The 19121-nt window shown below is 44.1% G+C and overlaps 1 protein-coding gene across 1 annotated transcript in view; it reads left to right on the top strand.

Annotated features, from left to right (window-relative positions):
* Positions 1 to 14639, top strand: part of ZFTA (zinc finger translocation associated) — a 123613-nt gene extending 108974 nt beyond the window's left edge. Inside the window, exon 6 of the mRNA XM_082269656.1 lies at positions 13833 to 14639. Within this exon, the coding sequence (XP_082125782.1) occupies positions 13833 to 14269 (437 nt within the window). The 3' untranslated portion in view covers positions 14270 to 14639. The remainder of the gene's footprint in view (positions 1 to 13832) is intronic.
* Positions 14640 to 19121: the final 4482 nt, after the last annotated feature.

Here is a 19121-nt window from a genome sequence, read left to right as displayed (position 1 = left end):
GGGTATTTTTATTTACATTTTTTTTTTCAGGCCGGAACTCAGCTTTAACCAGTTTCCACCCAGGCTAATTTTAACATTTCTCTCCCATATGTAAAAATCTGTATTTTTTGTTTTGCTAGTAAAATATTTACAACCCCAAACATTTTAAATGTTTTTTTAGCAGAGGTCCTAGAGAAAAAAAATGGTGATTGTTGCAGTATGTTACACAATATTTGCACACACATTGTTTTTATATGTTTTTTTTTTTTTTCTTTTTTTTTTTTTAATACAGCCTACATTATAATGCAAACACAGTATATAACCCATTTTCTCTTTCGTTCATCGCCGGACACATTGCTCCATAAATCATAACTCCAGGAGTAGGACTAGGCAGAACAAAAAAACTTGGCTACGGCCATGGGCGGTCCTCAGCTGGTATATAAGCCCCCCTCTCTGCTCTAGGTAATCAGTTTTAATCTGTCTAGTCAGGAGTATGGACCTACAGTATCTCACAAAAGTGAGTACACCCCTCACATTTTTGTAAATATTTTATTATATCTTTTCATGTGACAACCCTGAAGAAATTACACTTTGCTACAATGAAAAGTAGTGAGTGTACAGCTTGTATAACAGTGTAAATGTGCTGTCCCCTCAAAATAACTCAACACACAGCCATTAATGTCTAAACCGCTGGCAACAAAAGTGAGTACACCCCTAAGTGAAAATGTCCAAATTGGGTCCAATCAGCCATTTACCCTCCCCGGTGTCATGTGACTCATTAATGTTACAAGGTATCAGGTGTGAATGGGGAGCAGCTGTGTTAAATTTGATGTTATTGCTCTCACTCTCTCATACTGGTCACTGGAAGTTCAACATGGCACCTCATGGCAAAGAACTCTCCGAGGATCTGAAAAAAAGAATTGTTGCCATACACAAAGATGGCCTAGGCTATAAGAAGATTGCCAAGACCTTGAAACTGAGCTGCAGCATGGGGGCCAAGACCATACAGGGCTTTAACAGGACAGGTTCCATTCAGAACAGGCCTCCACATGGTCGACCAAAGAAATTGAGTGCACGTGCTCAGCGTCATATCCAGAGGTTGTCATTGGGAAATAGACGTATGAGTGCTGCCAGCATTGCTGCAGAGGTTAAAAAACACAAAAAGATAACCGGGCTAGTGCAAATATATCAATAGCTGCAACTTCAAGTATGACCGCACCCTAAAGTAATAAATATATAATAAGTTGCGCTAAAAATGTGACAAATGAACTAAAATAAATGTCCATATAAGTGTCCATAATAATGATAAATAGAGATGTCCCTCACTGAAATCCCCTCTGGTAGTATACTTACCAAAACACTGTATAGATAGTGCCAAAAGAAATCAGGATATCCTAATAAGGATGAGAGCCTGGATGCCTCTTAGGAGTTGCAGTGAAGATTCTCAGAGGACCATAATGCGTTGGAATTCATAAAATAAAAACAAAAACAAACGCCGTAGCGTAAAACCAAACAAACAAAAAATGGGTGAAGAAAGGTGCACTCACAATTGAAAAGTGTACCACCTTCACCATAAATAATAAAAGGGAACACCAAAGTGTAGAACTTGTGCGGGTACTTCTTACCAAAAATTAAATATAAACTGCTTTATAATTAGGAAATTAGGGTATGCCTAGATAGTGTCAGCAAACAGGGGCCAGTGAGATCCACCACCAATCTTAAAGTCTCTTACCGGATCATAAATGGACTTGCACATAAACCAGATGTCAAATATGATCTCGCGGTCCGGGCAAATAAGACTCAGATGGCTCCAATAAAGGCCTAGAGTGATGTGAGGCTTGATCGTGTATCAGCAATATGCAATGGAAAAAAGGCGCATAAGCATAAAATCTGGTTTATGTGCAAGTCCATTTATCATCCGGTAAGAGGCTTTCAGATTGCTGACACTATGTAGGCATACATAATTTCCTAATTATAAAGCAGTTTATACTTAATTTTTGGTAAGAAGTACCCGCACAAGTTCTACACTTTGGTGTTCCCTTTTATTATTTATGGTGAAGGTGGTACACTTTTCAATTGTGAGTGCTCCTTTCTTATTCACCCATTTTTTGTTTGTTTGGTTTTACGCTATGGCGTTTGTTTTTGTTTTTATTTTATGAATTCCAACGCATTATGGTCCTCTGAGAATCTTCACTGCAACCCCTAAGGCTGCATTCACATGTCAGCGTATTGATCGCGGGCAGAATCGCCGCGATTCCGCCTGCGATCCGGAAATCATTGCAAATCGCGGGACGCATGTGCATTGCCCGTGATTTGCAATAGCACCCCAAACGCTGTGCGATGTTGCCGCAATTTTCCACCTGCCGAATCGCGGTAACATCTGGGGTGCCATTGCAAATCACGGGCAACGCACCGGAGTTTTGGTAAGCATACTACCATAGGGGATTCCAGTGAGGACATCTCTATTTATCATTATTATGGACACTTATATGGACATTTAATTTAGTTCATTTGTCACATTTTTAGCGCAACTTATTGTATATTTATTGCTGCAGAGGTTGCAGGGGTGGGGAGTCAGCCTGTCAGTGCTCAGACCATACGTCGCACACTGCATAAAATTGGTCTGCATGGCTGTCGTCCCAGAAGGAGGCCTCTTCTAAAGATGATGCACAAGAAAGCCTGCAAACAGTTTGCCGAATACAAGCAGACTAAGGACATGGATTACTGGAACCACATCCTGTGGTCTGATGAGACCAAGATCAACTTATTTGGTTCAGATGGTGTCAAGTGTGTGTGACGCCAACCAGGTGAGGAGTACAGAGACAAGTGTGTCTTGCCTACAGTCAAGCATGGTGGTCAGAGTGTCATGGTCTGGGGCTGCATGAGTGCTGCCGGCACTGGGGAGGTACAGTTCATTGAGGGAACCATGAATGCCAACATGTACTGTGACATACTGAAACAGAGCATGATCCCCTCTCTTCGGAGAGACTACCGCAGGGCAATTTTCCAAAATAATGACCCCAAACACACCTCCGAGACGACCACTGCCTTGCTAAGGAAGCTGAGGGTAAAGGTGATGGACTGGCCAAGCATGTCTCCAGACCTAAACCTTATTAAGCATCTGTGGGGCATCCTCAAACAGAAGGCGGAGGCTCGCAAGGTCTCTAACATCCACCAGCTTCGTGATGTCCTCATGGAGGAGTGGAAGAGGACTCCAGTGGAAACCTGTAAAGCTCTGGTGAACTCCATGCCTAAGAGGGCTAGGGTTAAGGCAGAGCTGGAAAATAATGGTGGCCACACAAAATATTGATACTTTGGGCCCAATTTGGACATTTGCACTTAGGGGTTTTCCTCACATTTGTTGCCAGCGGTTTAGACATTAATGGCTGTGTGTTGAGTTATTTTGAGGGGACAGCAAATTTACACTGTTATACGAGCTGTACACTTACTACTTTACATTGTAGCACAGTGTAATTTCTTCAGTGTTTTCACATGAAAAGTTAAAATATTTACAAAAATGTGAGGGGTGTACTCACTTTTGTGAGATACTGTAGGCTCCCTGCTGTGATCTCTGGGCCTAGCAATTTGCTCTCCTTCCTTGCATCTTTTTTATTTAATTTTTTTCCCTTTGGTGATCTGCAATCAACTGCTGTTGCTTGGCGACAGGCTGGATAATCTAGATCCAGTGGTCCCCCAGCCCAGCCAGCAAGCGCATGCAGACCCCAGCTACATGCTAGGTCGGCCGCAACATGGACAGAGGCTGGCACACAAGTTAAACATCTTGCAGGGTTGTATACGACCAGGCGCTGGTCCGAGTCGCAGGGTAAGCACAGTTCCCCCTCCTCCCCTTTTAGTGTTTTTTGGGGTGGACGTGGGTAAACTCAAGGGATGGTCGGGCCTTCCTGCAGGTTCCCTCCTCTCATTCTAAAATCCCTCAGTGAGCTGGGCTTCCCCCACTCTCCCCCCCCCCCCGTCCAGACCTGGGGTCTCCCCCGCTATCCCCACTCTGTAAGGGTCCCAGGATAGTGTGTGTCCTGCCCTGGTAGTCTGGAGGGGTTGCAGCATAGGAGACCCCTAGGTGCATGCAGGGTCCCAGTGCAGAGTGCGCAGAGGAGTCTCCCCTAAAGTGTGTCCTGTCTGTGGAGCACAGTACCTTTGGGGGAGGGGGGGTTCCCTTGCAGAGGGCACAACGTTGCAGAGGGCGCAGGGAAAATCCTGGCAGCATGCTTCAGTGTCTGTAGCTGCCAGCAGCCACGTTGGAGAAGTGAGATGACGTCATGGAAGCCCTTGGTCTAGCTGGTCTCTGGCTTTCGGCCATGTTTGTGTAGCCCGGTGTCACAGCATCCATTTTCTCTTAGTCCGGGAGACGCTGGAGACGACTAAAGCCTTGTGGGGATGCCAAAGCTCCTATTCCTCTTCAGTTTGCTCTTCTTGTGCCTGGGACATATGAAAAGGGATGGTGTCCAAGGTGTTGCGGGGTCCGAGTTCTCAGCGTTCCTCCGGCAGTATGGTGAGTCCTTGGGGGTCCCTGTTATCTCTCTCTCCCTGCTGATAGTTACCCTGAGCTTTGTGGGGAGTGGTGCCAAAAGATCGTTTCTGTACTGCAAGGTCTTCCTTTCTTTTTGGACCCTCATGGTCACATCTTCCCCACTGACCCCTCATGGAGGTGGTAGGTCCCTCGGAACCCCAGCTTCCCATGGTTGCACTGACGGTGGACCTGCAGTCCTTAGTATCCCGGGTGGAAGTGGCGTAAAGGCAAAGGCCCAGGAGGAAGTGTCCCCTGCCTTCCCCCGCTCAGTCTGTCTCATCTGATTCTGAGCCTGATGCCACCGTGGACGTGGCCCGTCCAGGGGGGCTTAATATCACACCCCAGATCCATTAGATAATGAGGATGATTCATTCATGGTTGGAGCAGTGAATGAAAAAAATAGACGCACTTATACTGCACTGCGTGAAACTTTAAAAATGGAGGATGCGGCTGATATAGCCACAGACATGGCCTGTGTCTTTTGGTACGCATAAGTCACCTCGCACTCAAAGTGTTTCCTTATGTGCCTTATTTTCGCAGGTTTTCCTGTAAGGAATGGGAACAACCAAAGTTACCCTTTGTGGTCCCCAAACGTTTTGCTGTGGTTACCCTTTTTGAAGAGTCACTTTTAAAAAAATGGACTAGTCCACCAGTGGTGGACCCTCCTCTTTCCAGGTTGAATAAAGTAACTATGATCCCAGTAGATGAATCCCCATCCTTTAAAAACCCAGCTGACAGGAAAACAGAGGCTGTGGCACGCAGCATGTTTACTATGGCTGGTTCAGCATTGCGGGCAGTCTTCGCCTTAGCCCTGGTGTCTCAGGCCCTATCTGAATGGGCAAAGCTTTTGCGCCAGGGTCTGGGTGGTGAACAGGTTCCCGCAGCTTGTGTTGATTTAGTTGGTCCATGGGCTGCAATTTATTGGTTATGCAGTTTTGGATACAGCTCCTGTGCTTTCTGTTTCAGCAGTGGTGATTAGTCGCATGCTACATAGTTACATAGTAGGTAGGTTGAATAAAGACAATAGTCCATCCAGTTCAACCTGTGTAGGTGTGTGTGGCTGTACTCATCTCTCATACCCCTGGATGTTCTGATCCTTGAGATGTAAGTCTAAGAGTCTTTTGAAAGCCCGCAGAAAACCACCTCTTGTGGTAGAGAATTCCACAATCTTGTAGCCCTAACAGTAAAGAACCCCCCAACGTTGCCTGTGGTTAAAACGCTTCTCCTCTAATCGCATTGTATGCCCTCGAGTCCTCATGCAATCCCTTCGAATGAACAGCTTTTTTTCTAAGCTGGGATCCCCATTAAGATATTTATAAATTGCTATCATGTCCCCCCTCAGACGTCTCTTCTCCAGGGAGAATAAATCGAGCGATTGTAGACGCTCTTCATAGTCAAGGTCCTCCAATCCCCTAATTAGTTTAGTTGCCCTTCTCTGGACTCTCTCCAGCTCCAACACATCCCTCCTGAGGACTGGCGACCAGAACTGGACAGAATACTCCAGATGCGGTCGGACCAGAGTTTTATAAAGTGGAAGGATTATAGTCTTATCTCTGGAATACATCCCTTTCTTTATGCATGCTAATATTCTGCTGGCTTTGGCAGCTGCCGCTTGACATTGCATGCTGTTGCCTAATCTATCATCAACCAAGACTCCCAGATCCTTCTCCATTTTTGATTCCCCCAAGGGTTCCCCTCCTAACGTGTATTGTGTTTTTATGTTTTTAGTCCCCAAGTGCAAAACCTTACACTTCTCCACGTTAAACCTCATTTGCCATGTCGTTGCCCACTCTGTAATTTTGTCCAGGTCATTCTGTAGGATATCTGCTTCATGCTGTGCAGTTATTGCCCTGGCCAATTTTGTGTCATCTGCAAAAACTGATAACGCACTACTGATCCCGTCCTCAATGCTGTTTATGAATAAATTGAACAAGGTCGGTCCCAGGACTGAGCCATGGGGCACCCCGCTTACAACCTCAGACCAGTCTGAGTATGCGCTGTTTATTACCACCCTTTGAACACGCCCTTTAAGCCAATTCCGTATCCAAGAGCAAACTCTGCTGTCGATACCTGCAGACCTTATTTTATAAATTAAGCGCTTGTGGGGAACTGTATCAAACGCCTTAGCGAAATCCAAGTACACCACATCCACTGGTCTCCCCCTATCTAGCTCACAGCTTACCTCCTCGTAGAATGCTAAGAGATTGGTTTGACAAGAACGCCCATTTGTAAACCCGTGCTGATTACTGCTGATGATGTTGTTGTCTTTAGCAAACTCTACGATATAGTCCCTTATCATCCCCTCCAGAAGTTTACATACTATTGATGTCAAACTGACAGGCCTATAATTTCCTATGGCCCTTTTTGAATATCGGAATCACGTTAGCTTTCTTCCAATCCCCTGGTACATCTCCTGTCCTAATACTGTCAGCAAAGATCAGGAACAGTGGTCTGGATATAACCTTACTGAGTTCCTTGAGTACTCTCGGATGTACGCTATCCGGGCCTGGTGATTTGTTTGTGTTAAGTTTATCCAGCCTTTCCCTGATTTCACCCTCTGTTAGCCATAGTGGCAAGTCCTGTGTATTACTACTAACCATACAGTCATGGTCAGTGTACCCCTCCGTTTCCTGTGTTAAGACTGACGAGAAAAAAGCATTCAGCACGGTTGCTTTTTCAGTGTCCTCTGTAACCATCCCCCCATCATCGTTAATTATGTGTGCAATATGCTCTGCCCTAGTTTTTTTGCTGTTGATATGCTGTGGCTTAAGAATTGGTCCATAGACCAAGCCTCTAAAAAGTTCTCATTAATCTGCCCTTTCAAGGCAATCGCCTGTTTTAGGCTATCATGGATGACATCATTAAGGGTATCACGGGGGGGGGGGGGGGGAGTACCTTCTAGGCCTATAGAAAATTGTTTTGTGCCTCTGGGACTGAGAATAGGGAAAATGGATCTTTCAAATCTTCCCCGGGAGATTCCAAGCAACTTTAGTCTGGTAAGCCTAGAGCTAGCTTCTCCGGACCCACAGACAAGACCCCTTTAGCATGAAGGTCTGCCCTCACCCATTATTTGGGTGGGGGGACATCTGCGCTGGTTTCCAGCCTTGTGGACCCCTTTTGTGAGCTTCAAGGAGGTCCACAAAATGTTTCTTTTGGGGTTTGTCTTGGGGTTTTGTCTATTTGAAAGGTTGTCTTTCTCAGGTCTTTTTGGTCTGGAGTCTCCTTGTGCAGATTTAATTCCTGCAAAGGTTTGGGCGACGTCCAAACTACCTAAGTTTCCCCCTATCCCTGTCCAGGGAATGGAATTACTTGGGTCTGATTTTTATTTCTCACCGGGGTGGTCCCTCCTCTTTAGGGGTATAAGAGTGGAATAACCACTACCCGCTCAAACTGGACAAATTGTCTTAACTGTAAAAAACAACAATAATATCCGCGCTATGGAGAAAATGGTTAGAAAGGCTGCTGCCTACCCCTAAAATATAGACTATAAAGTCAATATTAAAATTATAAAAGCAAATGAGGTAATTGGCGCTGCCTAAAAATGTATGAAAGGTTGAATAAAACCAATAACTAGGGTGCAAAGAATTTCTCAGATAAAAAATAAATATAAGTGCAAACAGCAGCTCAATACATAGAGTATCTCTCAGATATAAATGAATATAAATATAAAGTGCAAACAGTAAATCAATATGATCACAGATCAATCTATATGCACATGTGATTTATACAAATATATATAGTGCAAATTAGTGCAGAGACAGTGCGTGCACCCCAAAAAATTATATGTATATTAACAATCCATATAAAAAATAGTGAAGAAAGCCAGTGAAAAATAAATATAATAAGTGAATTGGTGCAATAGATATGGAATAAGGTGCAGTATAATCAAGAATAATATATAATAATAGTGAATAATAGTAAAGTGCTTTGACATCCACGATCCATACGGCTCCAAGAGGGTTGCACCAGAAGGATCAGCATACACGTATACCTTATGACCGGATAGTGGATCTTGGTCCTATATGCTTGATACCCCTGTAGGGGTGTGATTATCTGGTGAGTGCGGGATAAATTGGGAACAAGAGGGGTGCACTGTCCCCACACCCGGCACTTATACTACTGGAGCACTACAAAACACCCACGGAGTAGAATATTGCCACAGCTCACCCTTTATTGAACTTTTATGGACTTTTTTTTCCAATCGATCCGACCAAATGAATTACCTGTTTTTCGATCATAACCATAGATTAATCCTTTTATACATATTTTTTATGGGTCCTTGTAATTTAACACTTTCATAAAATTGAGTTATTTGCACTAACAAGCACTTTAGTATTATTCACTATTATTATATATTATTTTTTGATTATACTGCACCTTATTCCATATCTATTGCACCAATTCACTTATTATATTTATTTTTCATGATATTGTTGCACAGATATCCCTTTTACAGATAAAAGTTTAATATCTATTTTCGTTAATTCACTGGCCAGATTTCCCCACTGGCTTTCTTCACTATTTTTTATATGGATTGTTAATATACATATAATTTTTTGGGTTGCGCGCACTGTCTCTGCACTAATTTGCACTCTATATGTTTGTATAAATCACATGTGCATATATATTGATCTGTGATCATATTGATTTACAATTTGCACTTTATATTCATTTATATCTGAGAGATTCTCTATGTATTGAGCTGCTGTTATTTTTTATCTCAGAAATTCTTTGCACCCTAGTTATTGATTTATTGGTTTTATTCAACCTTTCATACATTTTTAGGCAGCGCCAATTACCTCATTTGCTTTTAAAATTGTCTTAACTGTGCTCTAATAAACAAAAATAAAATAAAAATAAAATGAAAAGCTGCTGGTTGTAAAGACCAAAGGTCTAGGGCAGGGGTACTCAAATGTAAACTTGAAAGGTCCACTTACAAATTTTCCATTCAGTCCGAGGTCCGGAAAAGTGACCGTCAAATTCCAAATACATAACGCCAACAACAAAAAAAGGCATTCCCCAAAACTTGCCCCCATTCAATGCAGAGTGATCAGTGTGCGTGCCCCCATTAATGCAGAGCGACCATGTGCGTGCCCCCATTAATGCAGAGCGACCATGTGCGTGCCCCCATTAATACAGATTGACCAGTGTGCGTGCCCCCATTAATGCAGATTGACCAGTGTGCGTGCCCCCATTAATGCAGATTGACCAGTGTGCGTGCCCCCATTAATGCAGAGCGACCAGTGTGCGTGCCCCCATTAATGCAGATTGACCAGTGTGCGTGCCCCCATTAATGCAGATTGACCAGTGTGCATGCCCCCATTAATGCAAAGCGACCATGTGCGTGCCCCCATTAATGCAGAGCGACCATGTGCTTGCCCCCATTAATGCAGGGCGACCATGTGCGTGCCCCCATTAATGCAGGTTGACCAGTGTGCGTGCCCCCATTAATGCAGATTGACCAGTGTGCGTGCCCCCATTAATGCAGATTGACCAGTGTGCGTACCCCCATAAATCTGGACCGCCGAAGCGGTCTGCTTCCTTCTGTCATCAGCGGGGGGCAGAATTGAGAGGATCGGAGTGGCTGTGTCTTACACTTGCAGCGCTGCATGATAACAAAAAGCCAAGTACAAGTTCTTACCCAGCGGAGAGGATGTCCTACAAAGTCCCGCCTCCTGGACACCGACTCCTATGATAGACGTCACCAGTGTTCTGTCTATCATAGGTAAGAGCCGGCCCAGGAGGCGGGACTTTGTAGGACATCCTCTCCGCCGCAGAAGAACTCGGCTTTTTGTAATCATGCAGCGCTGCAAGTGTAAGACACAGCCACTCCGATCCTCCCGATCCTCTCAATTCTGCCCCCCCCCCGCTGATGACAGAAGGAAGCAGACCGCTTCGGCTGTCCAGATTTAAGTGCGTGTGGGTCCGGAGGCGGCCCGGAGTACGCCTATTGAGGACCCCGGGTCTAGGGAATGTAAACTTCTAAAAACCGGTCAGCTCCTAATCTTAACGGTACCTTGCCAAACTACGCTAAAATATAAAGCGAATAAGTGCCAATAAATATATATATATATATATATATATATAGTGCGTAAGAGAATTAATCAAATTGTATGAATATAATTATAACAGATTGTGATTGATTAAATAAATAAAAGTGCTGGAAAATTAATAAATAATATCCATATACCACCAATGTGATGAATTAGTGCAAAAGGAAGAAATACTGTGCACTACATAAAACATATAATGTCCATATTGTGAATGAATTTAACACATATTGTCCATAATCATCACAGAATGTGGTTCACACGTGAAAAGACTTGTGGATCGCTCTTCAGAGGGGCTCACACGAAAGTAGTGTGTAGATAATGTGTCTAAATCCACCACCAGTAGCAATGCCTACTTACCAAAGGTAAGTATATAACTCACAGATAGAGATAATCCAAGATAGCACACACCTCCACCACAATGTTAGGCCATATCGAAGGTAGTTTAACACACAAAAGGGTGGGAAAGTATATTAAATCATCATCCGCATCATCTCGAGGATTCACATCCAAGGGAGACGAGAGAGAGGCTTCCGTGGTGTAGTACCGTAACATTTATTTGAAAATTACAAGATTAAAAACACTTACAATCTTAGAGATGGAAAAAAAACTCTTAAGGACAGGCAGGGATGCCCCTTGTGCTCCACCTGCGTTCCAAACGGCGGAAGTGACATGTCACGCTATCCCGTAACCCAACACGTTTCCTCAGAGACATCTGACATCATCAGGGATTGTGTGACATTCTTGACATTCTTCAAGGACCAGAGGCCGTGATTCTTCAGCTGCTGTCACACGAACAGTTCTCTCTCCTGACTTGCATACAGGTTCGGAGTCTGGTGGTATCCACCTTCAAGACAGTTCTGTTTGCACAGTCCTACATGCAGCTCTGTTTTTTATTTTGGCTGCACTTAGGCTTTAGGTAGTTTGGCAAAATACATTTGGACAGGGCTAACACAATTCACTGCACAAAAATGATGTGCATTATTAACCCATACCAGGACTTAGGAGGTGAGTATATTTCTTACACATCAATAGATAATGTTCTGTACTTTAGTGGGAAATTTACATGTATTACAGAGATGTATTGCATTTTTTATTTTGCCCTGACATAAACTTTGTGTTCCTAAATAACACAGGACTAAACCCGTTGCTGTACAGTGGGCATCTTTCAGTGTCCATACTTAACCATCCCTGATTCTGTCTGACAGAGCTGCACGATTATTCATTATAAATTGCAATCTATATTCAACCCCCTCACGATCTACATTCAGCATTTCCATGATTCACCGCAGAGCCGTTCTCTGCTCACAGCTGTCAAAGAAAAAAAAAAAAACAGTCGGCAAAGTTTATCACAACATTGTTCAGCCCTGAAAGATGAGGAGAAACCTTGTATCATGGTTCTTTTAGATCAAAGGGATTAACAGTCAGTAAATGAGGTCAGTTTAACCACTTAAAGACTAACGCTGGCCATACACTATACAATTTTCTTGTTCAGTATTTTTTTGTTAGAAAATTACTCAGAACCCCCAAATTATATATATATATATATATATATATATATATATATATATATATATATATATATATATATATATATATATATATATATATATATATATATATATATATATATATATATATATATAAATTTTTTTTTTTTTTTTTTAGCAGAGACCCTAGAGAATAAAATGGCAGTCATTGCAATATTTTATGTCACACAAAATTTATTTTGTGTAAAAAACACACTTCAGTGAATTAAAAAAAAAAAACAAAACAAAACCGTAAAGTAAGCCCAATTTTTTTGTATAATGAGATAGATGATGTTGATCCGAGAATTGTGAGAGAATCGTGATCTTTATTTTAACCATTTCACGTGAATCGATGTAGCCCTAGTGGTTGTACCGGGGTGATGCCTGCAGCTAGAGGCATAATCCTGGTACCATTTTTTTAGAGCCAGCGGTCGGCTTTCAGGTAATAACAGCCGATGCGGCTCGGGAGCCGCTCGGCCGTTATCTCAGGGAGCGGGAGGGGACGCCGGGAAACGCGAAAAAACAGCCGACACATCCGCCGGCTGGTTGGAGTCCCGATCAAAGCCGAATTCGGCTTTGATCGGGTCTCCGATGTAACCTGGAAGCGGCGTGATGACGTCATGTCTGGGTTACTCAGCAGCTAAAGGGGTCGAATTTAAAAAACTCAGTATTCAAAAATGCAGATTTCGGCATTTTGAATACATTGAAGTGCAGTGGAGGGGTCTGGGGTCTTTTAGACACCTCATTCCCTCCATAAAGAATACCTGTCACTGCCTATTACTATCACAAGGGATGTTTACATTGCTTGTGACAGCAATAAAAGTGATCAGATTTTTTTTGTTTTTTAAAAACTGTGCCAAAATAAAAAAAAAATTAAAATAAATAGGAAAAAAAAATGTTTAAAGCACCCCGTCGCCGTGAGCTCGCACGCAAAAGAAAACGCATTAGTAAATTGTGCCTGCAAATGAGAGCGCTGTTCAAACCACACGTGAGGTATCGCCGCAATCGCCAGAGCAAGAGCAATAATTCTAAGAAAAGAGCTACTAGAACTCTAAACTGGTAACTGGTAAATTTTAAAGTGTCGCCTATGGAGATTTTTATGTACCGTAGTTTGTCGCCATTCCGCGGGTGTGCGCAATTTTAAACCATAACATGTTGGGTATCTATTTACTCGGCGTGACATCATCTTTCACAATATACAAAAAAAATGGGCTAACTTTACTGCAGTGAAATTTAAAAAAAAAAAAACACGCGTTAGACCGCTGCGCAAATACCGTGGGACAAAAAATACATAAAATGTTTGGGGATTCTAAGTAATTTTCTAGCTAAAAATACAGATTTAAACTTGTAAACGTGTCAGAAATGGGCCCGGTCAAGAAGTGGTTACGCAAACAAATTGTGATTCTCATTTTATCCAGAATCGTCCAGCTCTAGTCTGACTCTATGATCACGACCTTGCCCCATGTGATTGCACTCCAGCACAGCAAGTGACTGTTCAGGCACTTATTACTGCATTCTGGGATGACAGGGTATTACTGATATTTCCAACAATGACCTGAGTGGTAGCCAGGATAGAATGAGTATAGGTATCAGACAGTGCCTTTTGTACAGCTAGGGGTGGGTTTTATTTTAATACAGTTGCTCTGTAGCATTCAGCTAGATCTGTTGTGAAGAAATTACGTTTTCATATGCCAGTTTGAATCAAACGTTTGCTTATTTTGATATTACTTTATTTTTTCAATACAGAAGACTCAACAACCTCCGAAACAGATGGGACCAGTACAGCAGCCTGCACTCCACGCACTGAAATAATTCTTCCAACCATCTCCAAGCCTTCTAAGCCTACCGCTTCTCTACCTCCACCGTGTAATAGTGCCAAGCGGAGCTACCAGGTCCGTTGGCGCACCGAATTCATGATGGACTATGACTGTCGTCGGCAGGGCCTTATCTGCATGGTATGTGGTGGTACACTGGCCACCCTAAAAGTCAGCACAATTAAGCGCCACATTGTTCAGGTGCATCCTTACTCTGTAGACTTCACGCCTGAAGAGCGTCAAAGGATTTTGGAGGCCTACAGTGAAATGGCCCTGCATTATATCCATTCAGAAGAGTGTTTTAAAGCCCAACCCCAGGAGGAAGCGAAAGGCCGTAAAAGAAAAGCAGCTGCAGTGGAGGATGCATGAGGTCCCTTTAAATTATACTTAAGCATAGGGGGAACTTTCTATACCCTATGGCCTAACCTAAAGTATCTCTACAGCTGTGGTGCATTGCACGCTAAAATGGTCTTTTTTCTTCCTCTTCATTCCCATGTTGAAACTGGTAGAGGTATGAATTCCCTCCTTTTCCTCAGAGACTTTCAATGAGACTGCTTATCGCTCCTGCTAAATGACCAACTGTGCATTGCTTAATCAGTTGTGTCTCAGCCACCTTCTTCGAGCAGGCTGTAACTCTGCACCTCTGTTTCAGCTTTGTGACCTACCATTACTACATCTACCAACAAAACTGTGTTTTTGTCTTCTGGAGAAAACAAAGGAGCAATTGCAATCATTTTATAACCCTTAATTTAAACTGAAAGGCTTAATTTCCCCCAAAAATATTATAACTGTTTATTACAACTATTGTGGTCCTTTGATAATTTATTTCAGGTTTTCTGTTAAACAGAAACAATGCTTTTTACATATGGGCTAAAGAAAAACTATGATGGAAAATACATTACAGAAAAAAAGCTGCATTGCAAGCAGTTTAATTTTTAATTTTTCTTTTTCATGTATTTTCCTCATTCATGCAATTCTTTTTTTATTTTTGCTAAACCAGGGAATGTCACCCCTTTGGAAGTCTTAAGCATCGCAGTTTATGCCTGGTGCTTAGATGGAACTATCCTTTATCAGGCGGAAAATAGAGCTGTTGTATTCAGCACATGAATTTCACATGGTTGGGAAAGGGATTTGTAGTAAGTCTTTTTTCTTTGCTCAGCCTGATCAAGCTTTCCCCAGTAAACTTGCATTTCATAGACTGGATTTCATACCAAAAATTTGGTAGCATACTTGGGGACCTTTCTTGTTTACTTTTCTGATGATATTAGTTGGTTGAGACAAATGAAAACTGTACTCAATAAAAGAAATGAAGAAAGGAATTGTATTCTGTAAATAAATCTTGCATTCTTGTAAAGGTTGTCTCTAGAACAGCTCACAATATTTGTGTACTCTGGGACAAAACTGTAGTGGGCCAAGGAGTCATGTGGTCTATTGTTTGTTCTTAAGACACCTAGCAAATCAGTGACCTTATACTGAAAGCTGAATGTACTAGGTTACTGCAAGTTAGTTCGGCTGTCTTGTGGAACACCAGAGGACCCAAAGCCAGGGGGTAATAGGAGCAAACAGCTTCCATGTTCTCTGTACATTTCCTCCTCCACCTTGCTGTTTTCTTTTGGCTCATTAATATGAAGGGGGACCCATAAACCAGTAGTAAGTTGCAAGGAGTAGCAGTAAACCACCTGCAAGCATGAAATCTGATTACACAGAAGATGGGTTTTACCTTGTTTTACCTTGTTTAAAAAAAAGTCTGTTCATGAATGTTGTGTAAACAGGATCTACCAAAACATATATAAGAATGTCTTGTTTCATTGAACAACTAGTTAGCATTCATCTGAATCTTATAGCCCAGACTCGGACAACAATTTGTTTACCATAATCACACAAACTTTTATTCATTCATTTTTTTAAAGTGTATAAAAAGATTGTCAAGACAGCTAGGTCTCATGAACACTTGGAATAAAAAGAGGCACGCAGTATGTATAACAGAGAAAAATGAAGACTTCTATGGCGTATGTAGTTCAAGGTATACAGTCGTGGCCAACATTTTTGAGAATGACACAAATATTAATTTCTTTCATTCATTGACGGACACAGCTCCTGATCTCTTTAACCATTGGGTTATATTGCCCCCTACAGGAGTAGGACACTAGGCAGAAAAAAGCTTGACTACGCCTATGGGTAGTCCCAGGGGGTATACTCCCACTCAACTGCTGGACTGGGCGACGGGCTGGATATTTTAAAAAAAATATCCAGCCCGTCCCATGTCTGGCCAGTGAGCACGTGAGCACGCGCAGACCAGAGCTCCCCTGTAGGTCAGCCGCGACAGTCCCCATCCTGGACCGGGACGGCCAGCGAGTTAAACGTCTCGCAGGGACACATATGACCGCACGTTGATAAACCTGGCGGACAGCCCCCCCACTTCTGTGGCAAGGAGGTCTGTCTTGAAAGTGTGACCTGCATGCATGCTGGACCAGTAAGTAGATGGCTCCTTCTCTCCTTTCCGGACTGTGAGTGGGGTGCGGGTACTCCCTGGGGTAGTCCGTCTCTCTGGGGTTCACCTCCACCCCCTTGCCATTGTACATGCCCTGTGTCCCCCTGGCCTTCCCCCTCTACTTGGGGTTGGTTGTACTGGGGGGGTGACTCACTTGGGCTGTGTTTTAGGCCTAGGAGACCGGGTGATCGGGTCCGCCCTCCATGTGGTCAAGTAATTTAGGCCGCGGCTTTGCAGCCTGCTGCCAGACGCTCCTTGGGGTGGCTCTAGTGAGGGTGGCTGAAGCCACCGCTCTCAGCTCAGGCACCCTTCCCCCCCTCCTCTGCCTCGGTCAGTCCCAGTTCCTTTGGAGCCACACACTTGCAGCTGGGCGTCAAATTTAGGCTGAGGCTTGCGGCCTACTAGCCGGATGCTCCGTGGGGCAACTCTAGTGCAGGTGGCTGAAGCCGCCACTTCTAGTGCAGGCATCCGCCCTCCCTTCTGCTGCCTCAGCCTGTTCTTTCAGATCCGCACATTGCAGACGGGTGTCCGAAAATTTAGGCCGTGACTTGCAGCCTACTAGGCCGTGCGGCTGAGCCGGGCCCCTTCTTCTGGAGGGGCAGTGCAGTGGGGGTGGTCCTGGTCTCTGACAGTAGTAGCCACCATTATGCTACCCTTCTTAGTGGTGCTGTGGGCCCTAGGGGGTTTCTAAATTGCGGGAATACCTGCATCAGAGAGGCAATGGTGGCGGGTCCTCAGCGGGCTTTAGTGGGTGTCAGCGGTCGGTGCCCCCTATGTAGGGCCTCAGTCGGCAGCCCCCTCTGGGTCTTTTTGTGTTCCCGGTAGCGCCCTCCTACTCTCTCTTGACTCATCAGTTGCCAGATCCTGAATCTGGCTCTGTCGCCGTGGATGTGCCCACCCTAAGGGGTTGGTCCACATCCCTGACCTGTCAGATAGTGAGGACATTCCCTCCACAGCTGTAGCTGCACTCGAGAGGAGCTGATTACATCTGTGTGGGAGACTTTGCAGATGGAGGGTGCAGCTGAAGTGGCGGCATAGGTTGCCATTCCCTTCTTTTGGCACTCACTAGCCGTTTTGCATGGCAATAGTTTCCTTATCCCTTCTATTTTGACAAATTTGTCTAGATTGTATGGGAGCATCCAAAATGACCCTTTATGGTTCCTAAAAGCTTTTCTGTGAGGTATCCCTTGCGGAGTCACTACTCCAGAAGTAGACTATTCCACCAGTGGTGGACCCCCCCCCTGTCCCCAGGTTGGACAAGGCAACCATGATTCCGGTAGAGGAATCTCCGACCTTAACGATCAGGCTGACAGGAAGGCGGAGGCTGTGGCCGTAATATTTTCTCGACTGCTGGCTCGGCGCTCAGGCCAGTACTGGCCATTGTCCTGGTGTCTCAAACCCTGATGGGTTAAGCTTTTACGCCATGACCTAGAGTGTAAGCAGGTTCCCGCCTTGGCTGAGTTAGCGGACCAGTTAGTCCAGGGGTGGCAGTTTATCTGCGATGCCTCTTTGGTCGCGGCTCCCCTGCTTTCCAAGTTTCCTGTTTTGGCAGTGGGCTTAATTGGTGTACAAGAGAGAGGGGCACCTCCTAAGTGTAGACTAAAAACAGTTTAATCCAAGTAAAAACATAGGCAACTCACAGCAAGGTGAATAAAATCAGGCACATCTGGATTGTGGCAGTCATAGGAATCCTTGGTAGGAGTGTGTTCCATACGCTGGCGACGTTGTGCAGAGAGATGCAGTGTGGGTGAAGCCTCGCTGGTCACCGCCTGTGAGCCGGCTGAGCGGTGGATGTTAGCCAGATCAAGGCTTTGGACGCAAATGACTTCAGGGGAGCTGGTTAGTGGCGTCACCGATTTGCGACGCATTTCTGAACATGCGCGCTGCAAATATTGCGGCAGCCGCACTCCTTCTTCAAAGCTTGACTACAAGAATATGCCTGAAGGTCATATGTGCTACTAGGGGGAGGTGCTCTTAGAACATTGAGGGAAAATGCTGAAGGTCCAGCTCACAGAAGGATGTATACAGGAAACTTTCTTACAAGATCACATGAAACAAATTTTATACTAAGGAAAACCGTAAAATGTATTCAACAACATTCAAATGACTACAAAACATAAAATGGAGCAATTTGTCAATGTCTTACCTTGCCTTTCTGTTGGCAGCCATCTTGGACATGTGCAGACTGCTGTCTTTTATAAACTCTGTTTGCAGCATCACTTACCTGCTGCCTGGACGTTCGCTCAGTGATGATGTTGCACACCTGACATTATCTATCTATCTATCTATCTATCTATCTATCTATCTATCTATCTATCTATCTATCTATATCACCTGTTGGCTTGCAGTCCTTTGCCCTTGTGTTTGTGCTCCAAGATGCATCACTTCTAGCAGTCTTCTGTTCTCAGTGTTCCTCTGTGCATGACCTGGCTTGGCTGACTACTTTCCTGGCTCTCGATTCCGCATCGGCAGACGACCTGGCATCGGCAGACTACCCGCCTTTGGAGTCGGGCCTGGCTTGGATGACTACCCGCTTCTAGACTCAATCCTGGCTTGGATGACTACCCGCTCTGGACTTGACCCTGGCTGTTTCTGATTTTGCTCTCCTCACTCTTGCTGTGCGTTTATTGTTGTTGCTCAAATAAACTGCTTTATTTTACTTGCATCTTTGTGTGGTCTGGGTTCCTGGCACCCTGACACAGGTTTAATAGGACATGCTAGAAAAATTAA

This window comes from Pelophylax lessonae (assembly GCF_965119305.1).
Source record: "Pelophylax lessonae genome assembly, chromosome: 10".
NCBI lineage: Eukaryota > Metazoa > Chordata > Amphibia > Anura > Ranidae > Pelophylax > Pelophylax lessonae.
Note: the sequence above shows the minus strand (reverse complement) of the source record. Positions and strands in the feature narration are given on the sequence as shown.